General features: G+C 45.3%; 1 protein-coding gene across 3 annotated transcripts in view; it reads left to right on the forward strand.

Annotated features, from left to right (window-relative positions):
- Nucleotides 1–12,906, forward strand: part of cdh16 (cadherin 16, KSP-cadherin) — a 30,304-nt gene extending 17,398 nt beyond the window's left edge. For 2 of the 3 annotated variants that reach the window (XM_028956725.1, XM_028956727.1), the window contains 8 exons: nucleotides 754–945; nucleotides 3,588–3,829; nucleotides 4,462–4,592; nucleotides 5,935–6,174; nucleotides 8,498–8,614; nucleotides 11,538–11,654; nucleotides 12,282–12,343; nucleotides 12,565–12,906. In XM_028956725.1, the coding sequence (XP_028812558.1) occupies nucleotides 754–945; nucleotides 3,588–3,829; nucleotides 4,462–4,592; nucleotides 5,935–6,174; nucleotides 8,498–8,614; nucleotides 11,538–11,654; nucleotides 12,282–12,343; nucleotides 12,565–12,609 (1,146 nt within the window). In that variant the 3' untranslated portion in view covers nucleotides 12,610–12,906. Of the gene's footprint in view, nucleotides 1–753; nucleotides 946–3,587; nucleotides 3,830–4,461; nucleotides 4,593–5,934; nucleotides 6,175–8,497; nucleotides 8,615–11,537; nucleotides 11,655–12,281 lie in introns of all 3 variants that reach the window. The other variant, XM_028956726.1, reaches the window with a different exon arrangement.
- Nucleotides 12,907–25,406: the final 12,500 nt, after the last annotated feature.

Raw genomic sequence — 25,406 nt, forward strand, 5'->3', positions numbered from 1 at the left:
TTTGACCCACAGGAAGTTGTCACAGGCCAATCAGAATTAGTTTTTTCTGTCGTCACGCCCTCAGTCTCCCGTCTGGGGCGGACAAAGAGAGCAGGCGATCTGAAAAAACATGGCTGGCGCTTCACACCTATTATTTACCAAAGGGTCGCAAGAACAAAGAACAGACCGACCCCCACGGACCATCACCACCAAATCGTCACGAGAACAAAGAGGTGTTTGCCTCTCCACAAGGCAAAGTTGCAGAAGTACCGTGGTCCTGCAGAATGCCCCATCTTACAAAATGATGTTGATAAATTATTTAGATCTATGTTAAAAATTGCTTTCGTCTTAAATGCAATCTAATGGTCTAGTTTTCACACATTCGTATAAAATTTTACTTTATATTATGAAGCAGAGGGTTTTTTTTTCAATAGATATGTTTCACATTCATTTCATAGCTATCAGAAAAAGAACACTATGAACACTATAAAGTGTGTGTGTGCATGTGTGTGTGCAGGAGTGGGTTATTAAAACTGGAAGCTAAAGTAATTAAGAGTGTTTGCGTCCCGCTGCAGATTAATTGCTGATAGAACCGATGGGGCGGAGGTAAAGTCTCTGCTTTGGCCTGATATACTTTCCATTAATCGAATGAATTATTTCACTTATCTCTCGCTCTCTCGCGTCCTCACTTCATCCTACATACCTCTTCTTTATCCTTTTAATCTCTCTCGCTGTTTTTCACTTGTCTTCGCCCCCCCTCTCCGTATTTCTCAGTACGGGCCTTTCCACTTACCTGAGGACGCACACGTGGGCTCCACAGTAACCGCGCTGTCGGCGAGGGACGGGGACGAGCGCGGGGGCGACAGCTGGCTGGTGGATTACCGGCTGGAGTCCGGGAACGAGGAGGAGGTCTTCACTCTGGTGACGGACAGGCAGACCAACGAGGTGTCGCTGGTGCTGGACAAGGTATTTAACGAATGATCGTCTCCTGCTGTCCATTCAGAAGCAGACACACACACACACACACACACACTGTCTCACACAGGCCCATAGTTCAGTTGTCGGAACAAAGTGAGTTAAAGTAAAGTGTCTGTGTGTCAGTCTTTATGAGGGATGATGTAACAAGTGAAAATACCGAAGACAAGTGGGAGATGCACCCAAACGTGACAGAAACGCAGGTGTCCATTGCTGAGCTTTATCTTCACTCCGGTTCACACGAGAAGGTGGCACCACCGGTCCAGCAAAACAAGTAAAACAGCTAAACCACTGTTTATTTAAGTTACAAACTATTTTTTATCATAACGAAAATGTTACGTGTTCGTTGCACGGGTTGATCCTCCTGTTGTTCTCTGAAATGCAGAACAACATTGCTCTCCATCTGTGGACTTTTGCTGTCAGGACTTGCTGTCAGTTCATTAGTTGAAACCGACACTTAGTTGAGAGTGACACACACTTGGGCATGCGCACACTGACCACACCCACCACACCCACCACACGCCCCCTCCCAAAAAGCAGGAACAGGCACACCCTTCCCTAAATGAATCTCCGTCCCGTTCGGCCTGGTCCCCTGACCGCTCGGGCTGCTTCTGCATCAGGCCGTGTGCCGTCACTTGACCCATTTTTAGGTGCAGCCTCTACAGGTTGGCTTTTTTGGGGGGATGGGGCGGTATAATTAGAACGTCCCCTTACTGCGGGGGTCCCTCGGAGCTAGATGGAATAATTGCTGGGCGCTGGTGTGCTGGTGTGCTTTCCAGTTCTGACATCGTCCTCACGTGGCCGCACAGCGATGGCAGCTGCCGCGGTCCCAAGGATCACAGACACAGATTGAAGTGGATGCAGGTCCTTCAGGCCGTACCGAGCGCAGGCGGCAAGCTCCCCTGTAACTCTCACAACTGCGGCGGCCCAGAAACGTAGAGTGAGGAGGCGGCTGCTCGCCGCTGATTCATTCGCACACAGTCATTCGCGCGCTAGGATCTGTCAGTCTCGCTCTGTACGTGAAAATGTCAGATAATGTACGGACAGGTGGCGGATTGAAGGAGGGACCTGAGTAAACGAGCGGAGATCGTTTTAGTCACTTGGCCGTGGTCAAAGCAGATCAATACAGACTAATCAGCTTATTCCTACGATCAAACTTTTTTTTTTATCATGATGGGTGTGCTGCCCGAAGGTCATATTCATCACCAAAGGCCTGGTTAAGAACCTAAATGAGGGAGTAGCTCCTCCGAGATGGTCTTAAGGGACTGAAAGCGCTTCCTTGAGAAGAAGAGAGTCCCTACTGTGATGGCCAGACAGGAGGAACCACCAAGGCCCTTTTCTTGACACCCACAAACAATTGGCAGCTCTCACACACCCTACTTCCTCACTCTGGACGATTCAAACACTCCGCTATGGGATGCTTTTACACCTACAGGGTTTAGTGCGGTTGAATTAAGAATTTCCCCCGGTTCGTTACGGTTTGTTTCGTAGGTGGCCTCTATTCGAATCAAATCGTGAACTCTGGTGCAGTCCGCCTGGTACCGAACCAAAACAGGACCAGACGCAATCACAGGATTTTAGAACAGCAAATTATGGGTAAAATTCACCGTCATCTGCGTCCTGCATTCATTTTCGTTGTTTTTCGTCAATAAGTCCGACCAGTCGGCAGAGAGAAAGCTCTCGCGTGATGTGAAGCGACGCATTTTGGTTCGCTTGGATTTTCTCCTGGTGTGAAAGGAAGCCGAACCAAGAGGAAAATTATTCGGACCAATGCAAACGTGAAAGTGGCCATAGACATCTCTGGACCACGGTCACCACAAACCAAAGCTTGCAGATTATGAGCACTCCAACTCACGCATTCTGATGAGTGAACTAGTGAGTGTAAGCCTAGTGAGCAGAAAGGCGGGAACCACTAGCATGAACAATGACAACAGAAAGAAGTTTTCAAGGAATAAGTACCAGAGCCTCCACACTTCCAGTCAAGTGCATTAGTCACGCTAGTCCTCGTCCTGAGCGCCCCGCCACCTCTCTGTAGGACTGTGACTTTTCAGCCTGCTAGCAGCAGCCTGACAGGCGAGCTGTCAGCGTTATTCCTGTCAGCCCCTGCCTGACCTCCTGGGTCTGCGTGGCGTGGACGGGGTCCTCGGTGTCTGTTTGACACTTGAATGCGCACTTGGCCCTGCAACAGCTTGCGTGTAGAGCCTGGTGGCTTTGTGAGAAGCCTCGTTTGGTGGCGTAATGGGACTTTTATTTGCCCTGAGGCCATTCTGTTCCCTGCCTGGTTCTGCCTGGTCCTGCTGGAACAGCCTGTGAGGAACACCTTACACCTCCCGCTCTCTGTGTCGTTTGGAGGCGACGTCTCTTCAGGAAATCAGCATCGTTCGGCATCTGCTCCTCAGACACCTTTATACTTAGAGAAGAAGATCTTGTTCTGTGTCAAGCATTTAGTGTCAGCACCTCGACAATGACGTGAAGAAAAAAGAAACTGTCCCTTAACCTGAATAATGTTCCAGGTGCTTAAGTGGTAATTACATCGCTGTAAAAATAGCCGTCAATCAGAGCACAATAGCCCAAGTGAAGTTTCCGTGACATTTCCATATGAACCCTCGTCTCCCATGGCAACCTGTGCTCAGGTTTTAGACTTCGAGCGGGAGAGCGAGTACATCCTGGTCCTCAGCGCTCAGAACCCTGTAGCCCTGGTCCGAGGGCGGTATGGACCTGCTTCCACGGCAACAGTCTCGATCTTCGTCGATGACGTCAACGAGGGCCCTGTGCTGTCGCAGAGCCATTACGAAGTTACCATCAGGGAGGGGGAGGAGCCAGGAAGGGTCATCGCAACAATTCGAGGCTACGACCCCGACTCCCATCCAATCAGGTAAGATGATGCAAAACTTTTCAAATATAAACCCTCAAAATGGACCAGTTTTCAAAATCTGATTTTGCGCCAAGGCTCAAAATATTGATTGTTAAACAAGGCTTATCAAGTGAGTGAGTCACATTTTACACTTTCATTACATTGAATCACTTACAAATAGTACAGTGTGTTTTCTTTATTTTCATGACCATTTATATTGTTAGATTCGCACTGAAGGTATCAGAACTATGAATGAACACATGTGGAATTATGTACTTAACAAAAAAAGGCGAAATAACTGAAAACTTGTTTTATATTCTAGTTTCTTCAAAATAGCCGCCCTTTCCTCTGATTACTGCTTTGCACACTCTTGGCATTCTCTCGATGAGCTTCAATAGGTCGTCACCTGAAATGCTTTTCCAACAGTCTTGAAGGAGTTCCCAGAGGTGTTTAGCACTTGTTGGTCCAGCTCACCCCAAACCATCTGGATTGGGTTCAGGTCCGGTGACTGTGGAGGTCAGGTCTCCACTTTTTGTGAAGTACATAACTCCACATTTGTTCACGTGGCAGTCTAATGGTATTTCTTGTGATACGTTGAGACAAAAGGATGACACTACCCCCGCATTACAGAGTATTTTGCTTCTTTCCTTTAGATATTGTCTCAGAGGAGATACAAAGAGGTACTTTTCCATTGGCAAGTATTCCGGAGAGCTGAAGACAGTGCAGGCCCTGGACCGCGAGGAGAACAGCACATACACCATGGAGGTGGTGGCCGAGGACGGACGTAAGAAAAACGTACAAGTCACAGAACACAGACATCTCCCATAACAACTTTTTCTTCAGACTTCCTCCCGGTCAATTTAGCTTCCTTTTCTATGGAGAACCATGGCATGACAGATCTCATAATGCCACGATGTCAGGAAGCTCTCATTTGACAATTTCAGACCAGATGTAGGATGTGACAGAGCGCCTTAAGCGGCACAGCAGTGAGTCATGGGGATTCGGAGAAGCACCCCGCCCCCTTTCCACACAAGCATGGAATCAAGAAGCCTTGTGAAGCATGAGAGCGATTCATCCTAACCAAGAGACTCACCTGCTTCCGCCTCACTGGCTCAGTTCCAGAGAACGGTCATTCCAGCGGCCGCCGGATGGCCAGGATTATGAGAGGCGTATGGGACTGGGGAGGTTTGGGCTGGGCCGTGGGCTGTGATTCAAAGCCGGTGGCTTTATTTAGTTTGATAGCAGCATATAAATATAGAGGCATATCGGCTTTGGAGGCAAGAGACATGGGCAGCATGTAGCTCTTTTATCCCTGGCACGCTCAACTGTGCGAGAACTCACGGAACTCACGGGACTGCTGGACTGGGGGCCGCTAATGGATGCCCTGGCCGGCTCTCAACTAAACCAAATGTCAGGAGCCAAAATGTCACGCTGCCTTTTTCAAAACCCGGGCAACATTATTAAATCCATAGGAATGATGGATTTTCTAGATTATCTCCTGCCCAGGGTCGCCCAGGAATCACAGACCGCTCCTCTTTATTATTCGGTAACTACACACTCTTGACACTGCAACTGCAGGGAATAGATACGTATAATGTGTGTCTGGAGAGTTCAAGGGTTAATTCTTTTGGCACATGCCCTGAAATTCTTTTAACATTTTTTTGGTTGTTACAAGATCAATTTATGAAAATTTGACCAAAATGAGTGCGCACTGGAACTTAAAAAAAAAAAGAAGTAATCTGTCACACCCAACATTTTAGCATTGAAGTGGCACCTCAGTTTGACCTTGGCAGATCGGGATTCGAACCGGCAACCTTCTGATTACGGGGCCGCATCCTTAACCGCTAGGCCGCCACATCCACTTTAATACATATTCCCAGGTTTAGTCTCTTATTGTGGTTATACAGACAGGAAACTGAATGGCTAGTGAATGGCTACCTTGCGGCTAAAATGTACCATTAGCCTTTCATTAACAAACAGTCATGGAAAAGGGATGGATTAATGGATAATCTTTGATTACGCATACAGCAGCATTCACGATCCCGGCCCTTGAACATGTGCGAGCTCCAACTGTGGCAAATGTGACTAACCATTTCCTGTTCCTGTCACCTCCTCTCATTAAACAGGAAACTCCTCGTTGTCTGCCTCAACCCTGGTGACCGTTCACATTCTGGACGTGAACGATAACAGCCCCGTGCTGGTGGGCGACTATTCCTGGAAGTACCTGTGCACGCCGCGCTGGGAGGACCAGGCGCTGGTGCTGGCCTCGAGGGACAGCGATGGGCCGCAACATGGCGGCCGGCTCAACTTCTCTCTCAGCAGTGACGCAACCGTGCGGCACAACTGGAGGCTCACGCCCATCAATGGTGGGTATGACTGAAAGGATTTTGTCTGTGTCTAATCCCTTAACCCTTTGGGAATACATCAAACCTTAGGCCGCTGTGTAAGTACCAGACTGCTCTGAAGGTCAGAACTCTCTATGGGGGATTTATGTGAGGCAGTGCATTGGATGTCATACACTGTTTTTAACAGATGTGGTCCCACGGGGTCATGTTGCCTGTTGACCTCATCGTGAACGTAAGGTAGGACACAGGACCTTGTGCTCGGTCTTGGCAAATTGGACAGACCTGAAATTGCTTGTTGGGACTTAAAAATCATAAAAAACAAACCCGGCTGCGTATTTCTAAGCAGCGGCGTATCAGGTGTTTAAAAAAACACCTGAGCGGTGGTGGTAGTAGGAGCCTAGTGGGTAACACACTCGCCTGTGAACCAGAAGACCCAGGTTCAAACCCCACTTACCTCCATTGTGAGCAAGACACTTAACCTTGAGTGTCTCCAGGGGGGGACTGTCCCTGTAACTACTGACTGTAAGACGCTCTGGATAAGGGCGTCTGATAAATGCTGTAGATGTCAAAATAAGAATCTATATTCGGTGGTTCAGTGCCGTCAGTGCCGTCAAGCCACGATTTGACCTCACAACACCTGCGTCACACATATGACACCCCTCGCTCCGCACAAGCACGTCCTCTGTGATGACCCTGTGGTGGGTGAACGGTTCAGTGGGACACGTAGATGGGGCGTGGTGACTCGACTGAAAAAAGCAATAAAGGGACACGTGCAGACGACCCTCCATTTATCCTGAAGGCCAGCAATGGATGTTCTAAAGTGCACGGGTCGCTGAAAGAGTCACTGATGTGTCACGAGCTGAATAGCCAATCCGGTTCGAGAGCCACGGTGACGTTAAGAGCTAACGTTAAGGTTGGTGTAGCCCCTGGCGCTCGCAGTGTCCTAATATAGATACAAAAGAGGGGAAAAAAGAATCAGACTCTCTGCGTGGGTCCAGGATGTACCTGTAAGTTCACGTGTCCTGGAGGGACTGCGCAAGCGAGCCGCTTCGGAGGAAATTGTTCTCCCGCCCTCCTCGCCTCCCCTCGGTAATAAGTGTAATGGCCCTCTTCCTGTCGCCGCGAGCGTCACTAATGTGCCAGGCTGATGCCGCTGGATACGCCGAGGTGCTCAGCGCTATCGATTCTCCGAGCTGAATAGGTGTTTGACACCCCCCAATGCCGTCCCTGTCATCTACGCCGTTATTAATGGAAGTGAAGGTCTCCGCCTGTGGCCCGAGGTAAACACCTCCCCGTTTATTTTTTGTGATGTCACAGCTAGGCCCTTTGGCGTGAAAAGGCTAAATGTGAATTTGCCGTCACCGGCTGCCCAATTGCACCTTCCGCCTCATCTCCTCGTTTCGACCCAATTTTCCTCTGAAAAAAACATAATAAATAAGGACGGGACGACAGCGATGTGACGCTATTCCGCATAAACCGGCGAGCCTGAGTCTCATCCCGTTCAGAATTCCTGCTTTAACATGGACTCGCACACATTCAGACATGCCCTTCAACACGCAGATGCTATTAATTCCACTGTAGTTTATTATTATAATGACCCAGTTAGACCGGCCCTGAGCATTTCAATCGGTGACCCTGGCGGGTTAACGTGCTGATTGGAAGACCGTGCGGCGATGATAAGCGGGGACGATAAGGGCCTTTTACCCCGGCCTCGGTGACGTCTGAATCTCTTCATGCACTTTAAGGCCAGTGCCACATGAAAGGTGTCAGTCCGAGGGGCTTCTTTCACCACAGATTACAAGTCGGCCCAAGTCCTTCGTTTACGGGATGGGGTGCCACCTTTGCGTCACACAGGCAAACGCGGATTAGATAGCAGACTTCACATCTCTGGTCGACATTTACAATCATTGGCAACATCTGAAACGCATAATACGGGCTTCTTTACTGCATTTCGTACAAATTGGCCTCTCATCATTTGTGTAAAACATGACTAAAATAAATAGGTTATGGCGTAAATGTGTTTTTGTTTGTGTGTGTAACATAAGACTCAGGAACCTATTATTGAACAACGATACTAAATCAAGAATGTGCTTTTTTTTAACATCCAGTTGGACTCGTCTTGGCGCTCAGCTTGGAGCTGAGGTCTGACGGTTCTTGTCTGTAGACCATGTTCTTGTCAGTCTCGAGCCCAAATTGGAGACGTTTTAGCTGTCACACACAAGGCTGTCCCAACAGCACTGATTCATCATGACAACTTGTCTAATCGGAACGCTACTCTCGGCAAATGGCAGTAAATGGCCAATGTTCATGTAAAATGGAGACGTTTTCCTCTCTGCTTTGACAGATACTCACACCAACCTGTCCCTGAACACCCCGAATCTGGCCCCAGAGGTTTACACGGTGCCCTTCACCATCTCCGACAGCAGCTCCCCGCCCCGCAGCACCTTCATCAGCCTGCCAGGTAACAGCCAGCCAGGGGTGTAAGATTCTAGATAGTAGGCGTGGCCTAGCTGGTAAGGAGGCGGAGCCTTTACCGAAGGTGCCTTCTCCATCTCCATAAACTGCTCCCCGGGCGCCTTTCATGGATGCCCACTGCATTAATAAAAGTATACAGTGAGATGAAATGGTGAAAGCTCTGGAAAACAACATTTACTGCAATTAGAAGTGCTTACATTCAAAAATCAATAGGTCAAGATTAGACATTAATGATATTACACAAACTATAGCAGATTTATGTTTTTGTTTAATTCATGAATGTTTATTGGCCCATTACTGCTGATTTTAATTGAAGACATCATGTCCATACATACAGTACAGGCCAAAAGTTTGGACACACCTTCTCATTCAATGTGTTTTCTTTATTTTCAGGACCATTTACATTGGTAGATTCTCACCGAAGGCATCAAAACTATGAATGAACACATGTGGAGTTATGTACTTAACAAAAAGAGGAGACCTGGCCTCCACAGTCACCGGACCTGAACACAGTCCAGATGGTTTGGGGTGAGCTGGACCCCAACAAATGCTAAACACCTCTGGGAACTCCTTCAAGACTGTTGGAAAAGCATTTCAGGTGACGACCTCTTGAAGCTCATTGAGAGAATGCCAAGAGTGTGCAAAGCAGTAATCAGAGCAAAGGGCGGCTATTTTGAAGAAACTAGAAGTACAAGTTAAGTACATAACTCCACATGTGTTCATTCATAGTTCTGATGCCTTCAGTGAGAAGCTACCACCGTAAATGGTCATGAAAATAAAGAAAACACGTTGAATGAGAAGGTGTGTCCAAACGTTTGGCCCATACTGTATATATTCCTTTATACAGTGAGGAAAAAAATGTCTGAAGCGATATCCAAACTCGGCCCTCCTGCGCAAAAGACAAGTTACAGAACTGTTGGGCCAAGGGTCCAACAAAAAATGCAAAAAGGGAAAAGGAAGGGGAGAGATATTTACAATGCACTACCTCCAGCTTGGTTCATAATCGTGGTTACAAGCAGCCATTACAACCAAGAGAGCGTGATGTCCTGTTTAATGAGATTCTCAGCGCACACACACCACGTTTCTGTGTGTCAGCACCATGGGTCACTGGCATTTCTGAATAACTACTGTGCAAAATTATAATTTGTGAAATTGTGTTCACACTTCTGACAGAGGGACAACGCGAAAGCACGGATGTTGTGAAAATCGTCTGTGAAAAGAGGCGTGCTGCAGTCGATGTTGTTCGCAGCATAAACACCTTTGGCTGCATCGGACTACAGAAAAAACAAACAAACGTCATATTCTGCGTTACACGGCGGAAAATTATTGGGCACATGCACAAATGTGGAAAATGATTTTAAGGGACCTTGTGCATTGACATGTAATATAGTGAGGGAAAAAAAAACGTGTTTAAACTGAGATTGGAACCCAGGTCCCTGGAGCCAAAGACCCGCAACGTAACCGATTGGCTATTGTGACAACTTGATATTCACACATTATACACACAGTAATGCATTTGAATTTTTACATAACCAGGACAGCGTCACTTGTGAATAATGTTGTGGTCTTGTCGTCTGCCGTTTTAAACGCGTCTCGGCGCCAGGAGGAAGGACCTTGTGCCGGTGCTCGTAATCCCAGGGGAAGTTTATGCCAGGCGAACCTTTGCAGGGAAAACGATTAAAATAATTTTATGAATCAAAAATAATCTGAAAACGTTTTAGATCATGAACGTGTATTAAAATCGACGTGCAGTGAGATGTAATGTGTTTTTTTTAAGTGCTAAATTTACGATGCTGTGATGAGCGATTACAGTATGCTACAATGGTTGACATCAGCAGCGCACAATCCGGATATTGCGACCAAATATTGGAAGGCCAATTCCCATTCACTTCAATGTTCACAAATAATTTTGGGTAAAAATAATGATTGAACTGGAAGTACGTCACTACGATAATTGGTGTGAATTACACGAACAGCGACAACGTAAGAGCGACTCAAAAATGGCCCCATGTTATGTCAATGGGGAAAATATAAAATTCAAAAAATTATAATGAGAAAGTGGAATATCATATTGCTTATAAAAGCACACACGTACAGCTAAAAAATATAATGTTCAATCCCTGATAGCTTCATGAATGTATCTCAAAAACTGAGAGGTGATGCAGAGAGAAAATGTGACGGAGAAAAAAAATATTTATGTGTTTATGTTTAAAAAAAAAAAAAAAAACAGAAGAAGATAAAGAAGAAATAAAAGAATAATAAGTTTGCTGATTTTCAAGACAAGTTTAAATTGTTTCTTTTATAATTGATATTCTGAATAGCCTCCTCTCGTTTGTACCTTAATATTATGTTCTAATTTTTAAAGTTAAGGAGCTCCATGGCTGAGGCTGCATTGCTGAAGGGTTGTCTGGAAGTATCTTATGAGCATAGCCCAGGGTCAGGTTTACATGAGGACATCTGCTATTGTAACCGATACACTTATTGTTTTGCCTGCCGTAGAAATGAGGTTAAGGCAGGTTTATCTGGGCTTTTTTTTTAAGGGGCACGTGATCAAGTCTGCAGTCCATATTTGGTTAAATTAAGTTGCTTGGTAGAGGCCAAAGGTTTATAAAATTAAGTTGTGTGGTACAGCAGCTACCACTGTCCGATGTTACATAATGTTCTTTGTCAAAGTATTCCCATTGAATCAACAATCACATAATCCTTGTAGATTTGTGTGTATATGGGTGTGCTTTTGGGTCAGTGTGCTTAAACAACCTTTTTTGAGGTCAAGGTGCAACACATGGGGATGCCGTGGCCATGGCAGAGATGCGCTGCGCTCCCTTAACCTCTTTCTTCTTCTTTAATGTGTATGAAATGAACATGATTGGTCACTGAGGCTGCTGTGCCGTCTGCCTTTCTGACCGCAGTCACCGTGTGCACGTGTAACGTGAGGGGGAACTGCAGGACAGCCGCCAAACAGCTGCAGGGCATGCCCACGGTAGAATCCACTGTGGGCATCCTGCTCGGCACCCTAGGAGTCATAGGTAAGATGAGCAGAGGGTGAAAATACTTTCTTTTAAATAATCGTATATACTTTACTTTCTATGTATGAGCAATTCTTCAAATTTGGTCTATTTTGGTGTTTAAAATAAATGTAAATGTATACATTATAAAGTTATGCGGTGGAAATTTTGTGTTAAAACTTGCCTTGCTAAAAACACATTAAACCTTTTACAGATTATGATCACTGTATACAAATCCTAAAACAATGATCCCACCACTGTGCGTTGGAGGGACCTCACTTCTGCCTATGAAAAATGCAGTGTTGATAGTTATTATGATGCATAATATATTTAATTTAACCATGTTATAATATTTCATTAGTATTGTAACTCAACATTAATTTAGCATCAAACTCCAAAGGTCCAAAGTGGAAGGTCCCAAGTCTGGATAAAGGACAAAAGAAATATAGAAAAAACATGCATAAAATACCTCATGCTATTAATAACAATTATGATACAGATGGATAGTTTTTTTTTACATTTTCTCTATGACAACAATAAAACTGTAGGAATGTTTTTTTTTTCTTCATTCTTCCAGAGACAATAAATATATCATACCCAGGTATAAAGGAGTACATTAATACTGATCCATTGGTGTGTGTTTTACAGGAATTATCCTGATTGTTGTTTTCACAAGGATGTCGTACCAGAACCCCAAACCACCAAGCAAAGTGAGCCAGGAGAGGGTGCCACTTAAATTCTCGCTTTAGCCCTACGGTACCCTATCAGTGTCACTGCCAAACACAATAGGATTTATTTTAGAATGAATAAACAAGTGTTTGTAGCTGTCAGTCACTTAGACGTGATTTGGGCATATTGAATGTGTTCCTGCGGGTGTCTGGAATTAAATATTTTTAAAAAGTGTTCATTGAGCTTTTTTGTATTGTTCCAGTGGCAGCTGAGAAAGGGCAACACTCTGTGCCCCATCTTTTTATGACAAGTAACCAGTAATCCTGGGATTATGACTCTTTGCCAACAAATATTGTAAATGAAAAGTGCAGAGTTGCAATGATGAGGTGTGCATTAATGTTCAGAGCTGAATGTAAATTTTAATACGCTGTATAAACATATTTTTTATATACTCAGAACTATCTGCTATAAGTATACATTTCCTGCAAGAGCGTAATTTCCTGTGACGTGATTATAAAAAGGCATTTAATTTAATGCCTAGTTAATTTTGTTTTCTTTTTCTCTGCCACATGGAGACTGTAATTACATTTTACAGAACAATAAATCAGGCAAAAATGAGATCATTCATTCCGAAATATCAGTGTATTTCATTCGTATCCGCACTGTGATGTTTTTCAATGCACACTATGGCGAGTTCAACGCTCCAAAATGCCACATTCAATTGGGAACTTCAAGCAGCGGTGGACCTGACGTCAGAAGATGAAGACACTGCCGAACGTGCCCGGCATGACCTAGGTAGGCCATGTAAAAACCAGCTGGGCTACGAATAGCCCTGCGTTCTGATGAATGACCATGATGCTAACGGCAGTCCCCTCCCCCACTCGCCGTGCAGGTGTGAGCTGTACCTCCCAGTCCAGCGTGGGAGATAATTCACTGGAAAAGCCCTTCCCCGCACAGGTGAGCAGCTGGGTGAGCCGGTCTCCCAGGATTCCCTTCCAAAGGGGGTTACAAAAAGCGTGGAAGGATTCAGCTTATTCAGGCGTTCTGATGCTCCAGCGGCGCGTGGTGGAAAATGAGGACGTTCTGTTGCCAAATATAAATCACATTATTTACACGATGCCAAATATAGAAAAGGGGACTGCAACGGGTCCACGTGTTCGAACGCACGTGAACACCCGAACAGACACAACAACACAAAGCGCACATGACGGCGAGAGCTATAGGTGCACATGGCTGAGCGGCGCCTGGGGCGCGAGGGGAGGACAGGCGCTGAATGGACGCAGAGCTCAGTCCGGAGGAAAAAGAGCGCCGTGAAACATTACAGCGGACGTGGCCGCGCCGGGTGAAGGTTAAGCTGCTGCAGAGCTCTAAATTTAACCACCCTGGCCTTGTTTCGACCCTCTGAGGGTCGGAACGTTTTAAGCTGGCTGTGGAGCCAAACTATGCCAGCAATCACCTGGAAAAGAAGCCACCTCAACAGAGGTGGCAGACCCATTTTCAAGTTTGGGCGTAGATGACGTCACCTCCTCTAGTGAAGATTTTCCTCATCTTCATGGCACGGAATGTGGCACTGAATGGTTGCTCCAATTGTGATTTTGGTCAAAGTTCAAGATTTCTCAGCCATCTAACCACGATCATTTCATGGAAATCCACGAAGGCCTAATTAGTGGCATCTATAATTTCCAGATTAGGTAATGCATTTATTTTGGTGGGAAATTAAGCCAAACCTGCTGACCCCTTACAACAGACAGCTTATTATGTGTAATTTTGTGCACTGCATATGTGCAGTAATGTTTATACAGTGCTGGCCACGTAGCGGCCACGTAATCAGAAGGTTGCCGTTATCGAATCCCGATCCGTCATGTCATGGCTACCCACTGCTCACCAAGGGTGATGGTTAAATACAGAGGACACATTTTGTTGTGTCACCGGGTGCTGTGCTGCAGTGTTTCACAATCACTTCACTTTCACTTATTTGGCTCTTCTTAATGTATTTCTATGGTCTATAATTATATATTTATTCTCCATTAAATTTCGTCAATTATTTGTTCATAATTATCTCCATTTTATATTCTATAATATTTTGTTATTTGTTATATGTATATAATTTTTTTCCTTGGTGGGAGATCAAAAAAGTCGGATCTGATTTTATTTTATTTTAGGTGATTTGCCTCATCATTATTCATAACTGAGGGCATGTTTTTTTATATGATATCATGAAAAGGCTCTCAGAATAGATGCTTTTCAGCAGGGCTCCCAGGCTGAGGTCGTAGAAGCTGACCTCAGCGTGCTGCCGCATAGGGGCGGGCCGTGCGACGGGTGAGAAAGCGCCGCTATCGCCGCTGCCAGCCGGGTGGACATTCACACTTAACACCACAGGCTATTCATAGCAAGCGTTTAGTCTCTGTCTCTGTATAAATAAGTAAACAAGCATGGCCGCGGAACCCTGTCTTTATTCATTTGATAGCCCCAAAAGATCGTTTGCTGTTTACAGCGCGGCGAGGTGACAGGAGGCGCGCAAAGGTCAGTCAGCCAAAGAGAAGAAGCTCCCCTCACACAATGGAGCCGCTAATTGCTGTGATCTGATGCGTTTGTAATCTCCCTGTGTCATGCTCTTCACATTCCTGCCACGGATCCTGTGGCGGGACGAGCGGGAAATCCAATTAGGCGCCGCAGAGCGATCAGTGGCAGCCGTCCGATCGGGGCCCTCCCCACCTTCCCCCTCCACTGAACGCAGAAAGTTTCACGTCACACCATCATCCTGAAACACTGGCTTAACAAGATGCCCAAGCTCATTAGCTGTTCTGAATAATGGATAAGGACATGTTTGGGGACTGCGCTGAGCGCGCACACATCCGCTGGGGAACGTGTGAGAATGACGACCGTCCTCAGCCGTCAGTCAGCTGTCTGTTTTACACCCCCCAATGCTACTGGTTATTTCACAGCAACACTGAAGGGGTAGCTGTCACGATCCGGCCCGAATCCCAGACCGGAGCGGATCTTCCGGACCGGATCATGACAGTGGCATGCTATCGGGATGCTGCTGACATAGCTACTGGATCAAAGCTCTTCAGAAATAGACCTATCACATATCATTAATACACGATCAGCGTTGAAGGGATGGACAATCTGTTGGATGTTGGAATATATCAATATTAAAAGCAAAGTAGAAATCAGTTAATGTTAGATACAAAGGGTAGTGTGCAGAAATCTTAGGCACCAATGTAACCAGCAAAAAAGCACTCCTTTTGTAAGCTGCAAGCTATTTTGTTTTACGTAACACCAAATATAGATCTACAATTTCATAATTTTCATGAAACAATTATGTGTGTAAATAAAGAGACTCTGTTCTCCTATTCTTCTCAATTTTTACTCTCCAATATTGCTCTCCATTTGTAGACTGTTTGCTTGTAGGAGATCATTTATGGCATTTATCAGACACCCTTATACAGAGCGCCTTGCAGTCAGCAGTGACAGGGACAGTCCCCATGGAGACACTCAGGGTTAGGGTTGCCAACCGCCCTGAATTGTCCGAGACGTCCTGATACGTGGGTGATTTTGATTTGTCCCTTCAGGGCCAGCTCCAGTCCCGTATTCCAATTACAGCCTCGTCTGCCTTGTTTCTCAGACCACGGAACAGTAGCACCTCACCATGAAACAAGTGCATCTCTGATGGGTCCTAGAGCCTGTCAGATATCAGCCAATCAAAAAGAGCCTTAGACAGCAGCCAATCAGAAAACAGCAGCATTGTGTATGGGTAAAATGCAAAACAACCACCAATGAAAAGGCACCCTGGAGTTATTTTGCGTTATTCTGCTACTGTAACGAAATCTACCGAAGGTTTTGTTCACCCCTAAACTTTTACAGCCTGTTAATAGGCATTCAGAACAAGTAGCCTAGGTCATATTTCACAAATGTATGTCCTGCAAAATGTCCAATGTAATGCTGAGAACTGGGAAAGTTAGTGACAGTGGTTGGTTTAGTTCAGAACCTTTTACAGGGTCTGTTGCATTTGTGGTTTTAGTGCTATTTCAAGAAAAGGAGCAAGTGCAGTAGTGTTCTTTTGCACTGTGAAATGCGTGGATTCTTGCGATTTCCATTATTGTTGTCCAGCTGCTCTGTACTTCATTTGGGGTTTAAGAAGGTTGGCAACCCTACTCAGGGTGAAGTGTCTTGCTCAGGGACACAATGGTGGTAAGTGTGGTTTGAACATGTGACTGTGGTCTTCTGCTTCATAGGTGAGGGTGTTGCCCACTAGACTACTACCACTATAAAAAGGGATGGTTGGGAGAGTTGGGAGAGACCAAACCCCCAGTTTTTGGTGCACATTTTTACATATTAACATTAATATTATTGACACTTTAACTGCTTAGTCATTATTATTTATGTGTTTTACACCTTTAGACAGTCCCATTGTGAACAATCTCAGAGTTACTGTTGGGAAGATGAACAAAACTCTATTTAGTTTCATTACTGACCGAAAGCTTTGCAGAGTACTGCGTATATCAGATTTTTCGTCTTGAAAAAAAAAAACGTATGCTTCCTGATACCTTATCAACAGTTGTAGGTTTGGATTGGGTGTAGAAACTGGAAGTTGTCCAGTCTACAATTAACCACAGTTTAAGTGTCTCAGCTTCAACCTCAACAGGTTCCCAGCAGCAGGCAGCCACGGCCCATCCCGACATAAAGGTCTGGTCTAAATTTAAACCCGCTTCTTGGCAGATTATGATCCATGTGATTACTGCCACTTACTCTCCACAGGAGGTGCAAATGTTTTTAATGATGGGTCTGGAGATACGCAGCACAAGCTGTGTCGGTGGGGTCAGCGCCTGAAATGGCTCCGTTTCAGTAACTGCAGCATGACGGAGCCTGGCAAACGATCCTTCCCTCATGAAACTGTACTTCTGATTCCCAACACAAGCTCTGACTTCGGTTTGACCATGGGCGGCTGTCAGTTAAAGTAAAGTGAAGTGATTGTCACATGTGATACACAGCAGCACAGCACACGGTGCACACAGTGAAATTTGTCCTCTGCATTTAACCCATCACCCTGAGTGAGCAGTGGGCAGCCATGACAGGCGCCCGGGGAGCAGTGTGTGGGGACGATGTTTTGCTCAGTGGCACCTTAACCGCTAGGCCACCACTGCCCCTAGTAGTCAGTAACGGAGCGCTCTGGCTACCAAGACGATCGGCAGACAATAATGAGCAGTGTCCACTGTTTACCGAAGCGATTTCTCAGAAGCGGCGTGAGGCAAACAGCGAGGCTGCTGATGCACCCAGGAAGCGCTGACTCAAAGCCCCGGGTGATGCTATCATGCACAGTGACATTTCACATGCTGCGGCGTTCAGAATTTGGACTGGGTCCTTTTTTTTATTGGCCAGAAACAGAGATCTGCTTCATTTCATTTCACCCGTTTAAACCTGACGTTTCCCCTCACGACCCGTAGGCCAGGTTGTGAAGAGCACTTCAGGCGTTCTTCACTTAGCAACAGGGTCTGATCCTTGAACAGAAGAGATGTACATTCCTGCCAATTATCACTGAAGAACACTCAGAGGTGGCATGTTCTATTTTCATGCCTTCTTCAGTTTCTATGGCAAGGAAAAATCATTTGAAAGTGAAATCACCCATATCATGTCTTTGACCATGAAGTGTCGGGAAGTCAAGTTCTGATCATATGTCAACGTACTTTTTTAAAGACAGGTATCTGGGAAAATAATAGGACATAATTTTGCCATTGCATTTACAGTACACTCTAAAAACGACATTGTCAAAATTCATATATGAATATGGGCATTTTTATAAAACATACCCAAATAATGATGACCTGACGTCAACATCTTAATCCAAACTAATCCTAACCAGATTTTTGTAAAAAGAAGTGCATTATAATACAATTTAGTCTATATCTTGATATTCACATTCATAATGATCTCAACCCATAATCCGTACAGTTAAGCTTCCTTTTTCTTTTCTTTTTTTTGTCAACGTGCTATTTTTAGACATTTGTGTAATGCGTGCGCTTCTGTCCGAGGGCATTGCTAACAGAACAGACTTTTGCATCATTGCATCAAGGCATAGGATTGTGTCTGTTCAGTGGAAAAATAAACCCGCCAACACTGATGTCTATTGTGTGTGTGTGTGTGTGTGTGTTTGGAAGGCCTGTTGTTTTGTGTGGCAGATGGTTCGCTCTTGCTCTCGCTGAGAATGCCATTATGTTGGATGATGAGCGGGTGGACGGAGCAAGTTGGCCTCGGCGAGGGACAGTTGATCCCGTGGGTGCATTTTAATAACGCGGTCACGTGTCCGCTGTCCGGTCCTTTTATCCGTCTGGCTGCTGTGTGCAGTGTGTTCTTTTAAAAGATTCCCCCACGCACACTTCATACAGAGCAGAGGGCACAGTCGGCGATTTGTACGCCAGCATCGTTCCATGTAACAAAGCCAACAGACACTGGGCAACGAAGAGTTAAAACTCTCTACCATTTAAAGCCATTTTTACCTTGTTATCATTCATTTTGAGCCGAGTGACATCAACCCTTTTCTTCATCTAGCTTCTCCCCCCCTCTTTGTTCTGACGCGATAGTGGGGCGATTGCATGGCAGGGGAGGGCTGTGTGATTCACCGCCTGCTGAAAGGACTCAATCACACGAGGCAAAGCACACACACACACACACACACACACGTCAGTTTTTTAACCCCGTACACAAAGAAAATGGCAGCAAAATTGTCTTCCAATCATAGAGGCGTTACTAAATTCATCACACAAATCCGCAAAACAGACCAAAAAAATATTTAAAATTATTACTGCAAATGGGGATTTGTAAAATGATGTTTAATTGAACAATTAAATAATTTAATGCCAATGTTAATTAGTGCACCTTAATTGTATTAAAACCTCATGGTGAGGGCATTGTACGTGTATTTTTAATTATACTGTAGTAGTAAATATATCTTGGTCTCTATGACAACGGCAAGCTCTGGTCTTACAGAAGAATGGTCGTGACTGGGGGCTGGAGTGGGTGGCGGGCTGTACGTTTAGTCAGATGGAAAGGTTTTCTCTTGGGGGTCACGCCAGGTAGGCCAATTCCTTTGGCGCAGATTTAATTCCAATTAAAAACATATATTTTTTTAAATATATACAAATGTATAAATTTGAACATAGAAAAATGTTTCTATATTTTTCATTTACATCTATGGCATTTACCAGACGACCTTATCCAGAGTCCCCCTGAAGTGTCTTGCTCAGGGACACTCTTATTTTCTCTGTTTAATTCAATATGGAAAAGCTTCAACCATGCTATAATCATTACAGATAGAGAGAAAATGTGCTTTATGTTGATGATTATGCCTGATAGATAAGCCAGTATATATCAAATTATTCATATATTATTAATTATTTAATCAGCGCTTGTTTGGGACTGATGAGTTCAAGTTTCTGAATCAAATTGAGCTACGTTAGAACTACTATGAGATTTGAAATAGCTGAAATGATCTCTTTGATGCCAGGCTGTATACAGAAAATGAAGTGAAGTGAAGTGATTGTCACATGTGATACACAACACACAGTGCACACAGTGAAATTTGTCCTCTGCATTTATCCCATCACCCTGAGTGAGCAGTGGGCAGCCATGACAGGCGCCCGGGAAGCAGTGTGTGGGGACGGTGCTTTGCTCAGTGTCACCTCAGTGGCACATTGTCAGATCTGGATTTGAACTGGCAACCTTCGGATTATGGGGCCGCTTCCTTAGCCGCTAGGCCACCACTGCCACAAAATGGCCACAGAGCCAAATCCCTATCCAAATCCCTATCTGAGACGTGCGCGCCACAGATACATGTATACGTTCCTGCTCCATAGAAACATCCACAAACATCAACACGCTCCGGCACTGCTGTGAATGGAGCAATCCCACCGGGCTCCACAGTCTCAACCCACGCAGCAACCACGGGAAAGGACGATCTGTGACAGAGGGAGCAGGCGGGGTCACAAGTTCAGAGTCAGCGCTCAGATGAGTGCATGCGTGGGCATGTCTCGCATGGACGTTCCTTTTCTCAGCCCTTCTACTCACTCTTTGCAGCATGTGCGGGGCTTTCTGTCTCTAAACACGCGGTGAAACGCAACCATGTTTTCATAATTCTGCAGTTATGTGACACACTTACCTTTCTCGGTACAGCCAAGCCCCTAACGCTGCACACGCCACCCTGGGCCTTTGATCTAAATTCAGAGCGTCTGGAAGGGGTCCTGTGGGGTGTAGGTGTCCCTCCGCATCACCCTTCATCTCCACCGTCACGTTCAGCTGTCCTATCAGTGAGCCCCCGGGATTAAACGTGCCCACCCTGCCCTACTGACCCCCTCTCTTGCGGAGCCACTTGGCTTTGCTTAATGCACGAGGGACCTTTTTCCCAGCACCGTCAGGTCATACTTCATATTCATGTTTGACAGTGTGAGACAAATATTAACTGTTCCATTAAAATGGCATACAAATATATATATATACTGTAAAGGGAGCTTCGATTGGACCTTGTCTCTGTGTTGCTGCTTTGGCTCGGCAGCCCTCCGGTACGTAATGCTGCCATTGTCGCTGAAGTAGGTCGGCACCTGTGGATTCGACAGCACGAGTCAGCAGGAGCTCTCGGGTGCCACATTCACGAAAGACCAAAACTGAATATAATGTACTGTATCTGTGTTCGGTACTTGCTGTTCTCGGCACAGTCCCCCTTGAGAACGACTTTTCAAAATTTCCCTCTCCTACCTCGCTGGGTTTTAGCGGGGTGGAGGGAACATTTCCGAAACAGAGTGTTCATAGACAGGATCTTTCTTCCAGGCTACGTTACACAAGTAGGACATGTAACCAAACATGAAGTCAAGGATCCAGATATTTCATATTGTCCCATTTGTTTTAACAGGACAAAAGTTGGACACGCCTAATCATTAATTGGTCTTGCATTTTTTACATTACAGTACAAAACTGGTGAAATAACACATGCTAAATAGACACACAACTATGAAATAACATTTGACTATTAATGTGTGTGTGTGTGTATGTGTATATATATATATATACGCACGCGCGCACACACACACATACACACACACACACACACACACTTGTGATACAGTGTGTAGGTATGTGTGTGTATAAAGACACATACACACACATATATATATGTATATTGTACATTCTTCATTCAATATACAGAGTACAGCTAAGTAATATTTGCCTGACTATATCACAAGTGACAATCACTTCACTTTCACTGACTGAGTGTTGATGACCTGCATTCAAGGGTGCCATAGTGTCATGATATCACAAACAGACAAATCCTTTGAGCTGAACCTGCACTTGAGCTAAACCAGCTTCCAATCTCACAAGGATTATCCCACCACCAACGTCCGTATCAGATTCCCCGCAGCATTCCTTGCGCCTGACTGCCCATTCATTCCACAGAGAGGCGGGAAAGATCCACCTCGTGCTCCCGAGATATTCATGTTACCGCTACTCCACCCCTCTCTATATTTTTTTATTATCCAGCCCGTGATGTTGTCTGCTCCACGCAGGCGGGTATTTTCCTGTCAATTTTAGCTGAGCCTCTGATTGACTCCTCCAAAATAAACCGTCCACCTTATCAAGCACGTTCCTTGGAAACTTGGAGAGGGATTACAGGGCTGGAACACAGGGCTCAAGAAGCTGTCAGGAGGCTTTTGTTGAGCTTTATGTGCCTGTGGGACGACTGGTGATAGCTGCGATGGATTTTTTCCATCTTTTTTACACACTAAGAAAGTTTTTGATGCAGAAAGCTCTATGCTTTATGAAAAAGATGTTTCATAGCCTGTTTCACTTTTAACAAAACCATGCAGCTTTCCCAGCCAGCAGTCATTATGTGGTGCATAATCCCTAAAATACACTGAAACTTCAGTTCACACATATGTTTCATTCTGTATTGAAATTATACTGTTGGGTCCAATATCTGTATATCTATTGTGGATGATTAAGTTATTAATTTAAAATAAGCCCTAAGTAAACTTATGTGTGTATTGTTGCCTCGCTTTATATCTTAGCTCAGTTTTTACTTAAACTTGATCTATAAGTCATTGTTACTCAATCATATACTTCAAGTAGTTCTCATCAATAAAGCTTGAGTTTAAGTATGTTTCTGTATGCTTGTCGGGGAAGTTATTTGTATTTCTCTGGCGAGTACAGAAAAATTCAATTGAAAAAATACATGCTTATTTAATTTTTAAAAAGTACATTTGATTAAACTCTTTTTCTGTTTTTTAATATTGGTTCCATCTGCCAGAAACGTGTCATGCCACAGCATTATCCTGTGATAATCAACAGTTTCCAGCAAGGCAGATGGAGATCAGCCCCCAAAAGAAGACAAGTCAGGGAAATCCCACGACCCCCTAAATCACGTGCTGTTTCCGCTCCTGGATGAGGCCGGGTGGGTAAATAAGAAGAGGACAGAAAGAACCGGAGAAGAGCCATTGCCGTAGTAGCAGCAGAGATAGAAATCTCACTGTAGGCTTACGTGCACAGCCCATTTCCCAAGGCGCTGCTTTCCAGCTCCGCGGGCCCAGCAGATATGTGACCTATTGAACAGTGACTGGAAAGCTCGTAAGTGGGGCTGTCAACAGATGGACATAAATAAAACTATAAAGATAGGGCCAGCATGGCCTGCTGGTCGGCCAGTTCTTTTTTGGGCGCACTTTGATTTATAAAAGGGTACGGGAGCTATTTTTATTTATGGTTTGTGGAAACTTCTGAAGGATGCATGACTGAGACCCCCCCCCACCCACGTTAGTCAACCGTCAGAAACCCTTGTTGACCCTGCTTCTGTTTTAGCTTGATATGGATTTAACTGGTGGTAACCAGAAGTCACTGAAGTCAAACAACAGCCCTAACTGCCGTACATAGATATTAAAAATGATATTTGAATGTCCTTTCCCTGCATCTCACCCTTAATCTCAGTCCAGCAATATCTCAGTCATACACAACCTTGTGGGGAAGTGTGGTACTAATATTAAGATAACTAGATAGTCACAAATAAGGCTTGTTTCCATAACACATTAAGATATTATGAAATGATACTAATAAAATGACTTCTCAATACATGTAACTGCTTATTGCTTCCCAAAAGGGATCAGTTTTAAAATCTCTCTTGCTGTAATGGAGCCACAAAGATTCTGAGAATTACTATTATCACTCAATTAAGTTTTTTTTTATGTAATTGAAGTGATTGTCATTGTGAAACACAGCACAGCACACGGTGACATGTGTCCTCTGCTTTTAACCATCACCCTTGGTGAGCAGTGGGCAGCCATGACAGGGGACGGCGCTTTGCTTAGTGGCACCCTGGCAGAACGGGATTCAAACCGGCAACCTTCTGATTACGGGTCTGCTTCCGTACCTGCCAGGCCAACCACTGTAATGTCGGTCCTAATGTTTCCATAGCAAATGCATGAACAGAAACACCACGGACTGAAAGGCACAGCAGGCTTTGCTCATTTAAACAGTCCCTGTTTAAAGTGTCTGTGTAGCACTCTGCCAGAATTATGTAATTTCCCGGCAGTGACTGACAGTGAAAGGGTCAGGGGTCACAGTGCCGGCATCGTGGCCGTGTGATCCAGTCAAACTGGAGCTTTCTTAAGGCACTGGCCGCTGTTTAAACACTTGCGGCCTCGTTGTTTTTAACCTTTTCACCGAGACATTCATTTGTTCGGTCCTCCATAGGGCCTTTTAAAAGGTTTTTTACAGGGAGACTTTATGTGGGTCAGTTGGCAGGATGCAGAATGGATCGTGAAACACAAAAAGAGAGGGATGAGACAGGAGTGAGTCAATCAAGGCATTTAGTAATGACAAAATTCAGCCCCTCACTAGACTCATGAATGGCCGGGGGGGGGGCATAGTCACATTTTTTTCAGCAGTCCCAGTCGGTTAGGGTTTCAGAGACTGCGGGAAGACCCAGAATACCCCAGACACTTGGCTAGACGCATGGCCAAGGCTCTAAAGCCATGTCCCTGGGGTCAGAGTTGACTTGCAACGTGTAAATATGCCATGCTAAATAAGCTGGCCATGATTCACGCCAGTCTATTTCTACGGCGGGGGTCACTATGCCACCCCTGCTCCCCTCTCTACAGCGTGACCGGGGTAACTGCCAGGGAAGAATATATGTCTTCTTGGATAGCTGGGAGTCCACAATTACCTCCCAGCGGCTATACTAAGCAGCAAAGCATGTCGCAGGGCTTCAATACGGGGAACTGTTAAGTCATTAAAGCACGGCGGGCTTGTAAAAACGTCCCCATACTCTCTGTACATGCTTAAACGTTGGCAATGACCCTGACCCTGACGAGAAGCATGACTGATGCTGCACACGTACCTTGATGAAACTGTCTATGTGACTGAGTAAGGACACTCAGAACATCAGAGATGATACATCACAAGGACATGGGGATTAAATAAAGGTTCATAAATTAGGGGGGGGGGGCATGGTTAAGGTCATTCAGAGACACTGGCAGCGGGGTCACAAGGCCGGATCATGTGGTATCTTGGGATGCCGTCCTTTGCCTGTAGAGCAGGTGACATTGCTTGCTCACGATGGAAGGAGGAGGAGGGGGGGGTTGTCGCGTGCTGTTTGTTTGTCGCCGTGGCAACGGCCCCAGTCAACCGACGAGATGAATGTTCTGTGTGTTGACCACAGCCTCTCGCTCTCGCCCGTCCTGGTTAAACACTAGAGTGAGCCGCAGTCGTGTTTACAGCGTCGTGCTCCTTGCCATTTCGAGAGTCCACTTCTTCTGACAGTCGTCAGGCATCGGGTGATTTAATCAGCTGACTTTGAGTGATGCCACCAGACTGAGCTTGCCCATGAACCGCGTTCATAAACTTCTGTTTTGATGCAAGGCAGATATGAAGATGCATCTGGACTGTGTCTCACCGACCCTCGGGCGGCATTAGATTCGGCCGTGCCTGAACAACGTCAGTAGATACAGCATCCTGATATCGTGATGCTAAAAATATTGGCTAGTGTCTATTTTTACCACTGCCAAATGCAGGTTAAATTTCACGGCACATTGACTGTGCTCATGAAATTTGTGCTTGCTAAGGTATCCG

The sequence above is a fragment of the Denticeps clupeoides genome, chromosome 16, assembly GCF_900700375.1.
Source record: "Denticeps clupeoides chromosome 16, fDenClu1.1, whole genome shotgun sequence".
In the NCBI taxonomy this organism is placed as follows: domain Eukaryota; kingdom Metazoa; phylum Chordata; class Actinopteri; order Clupeiformes; family Denticipitidae; genus Denticeps; species Denticeps clupeoides.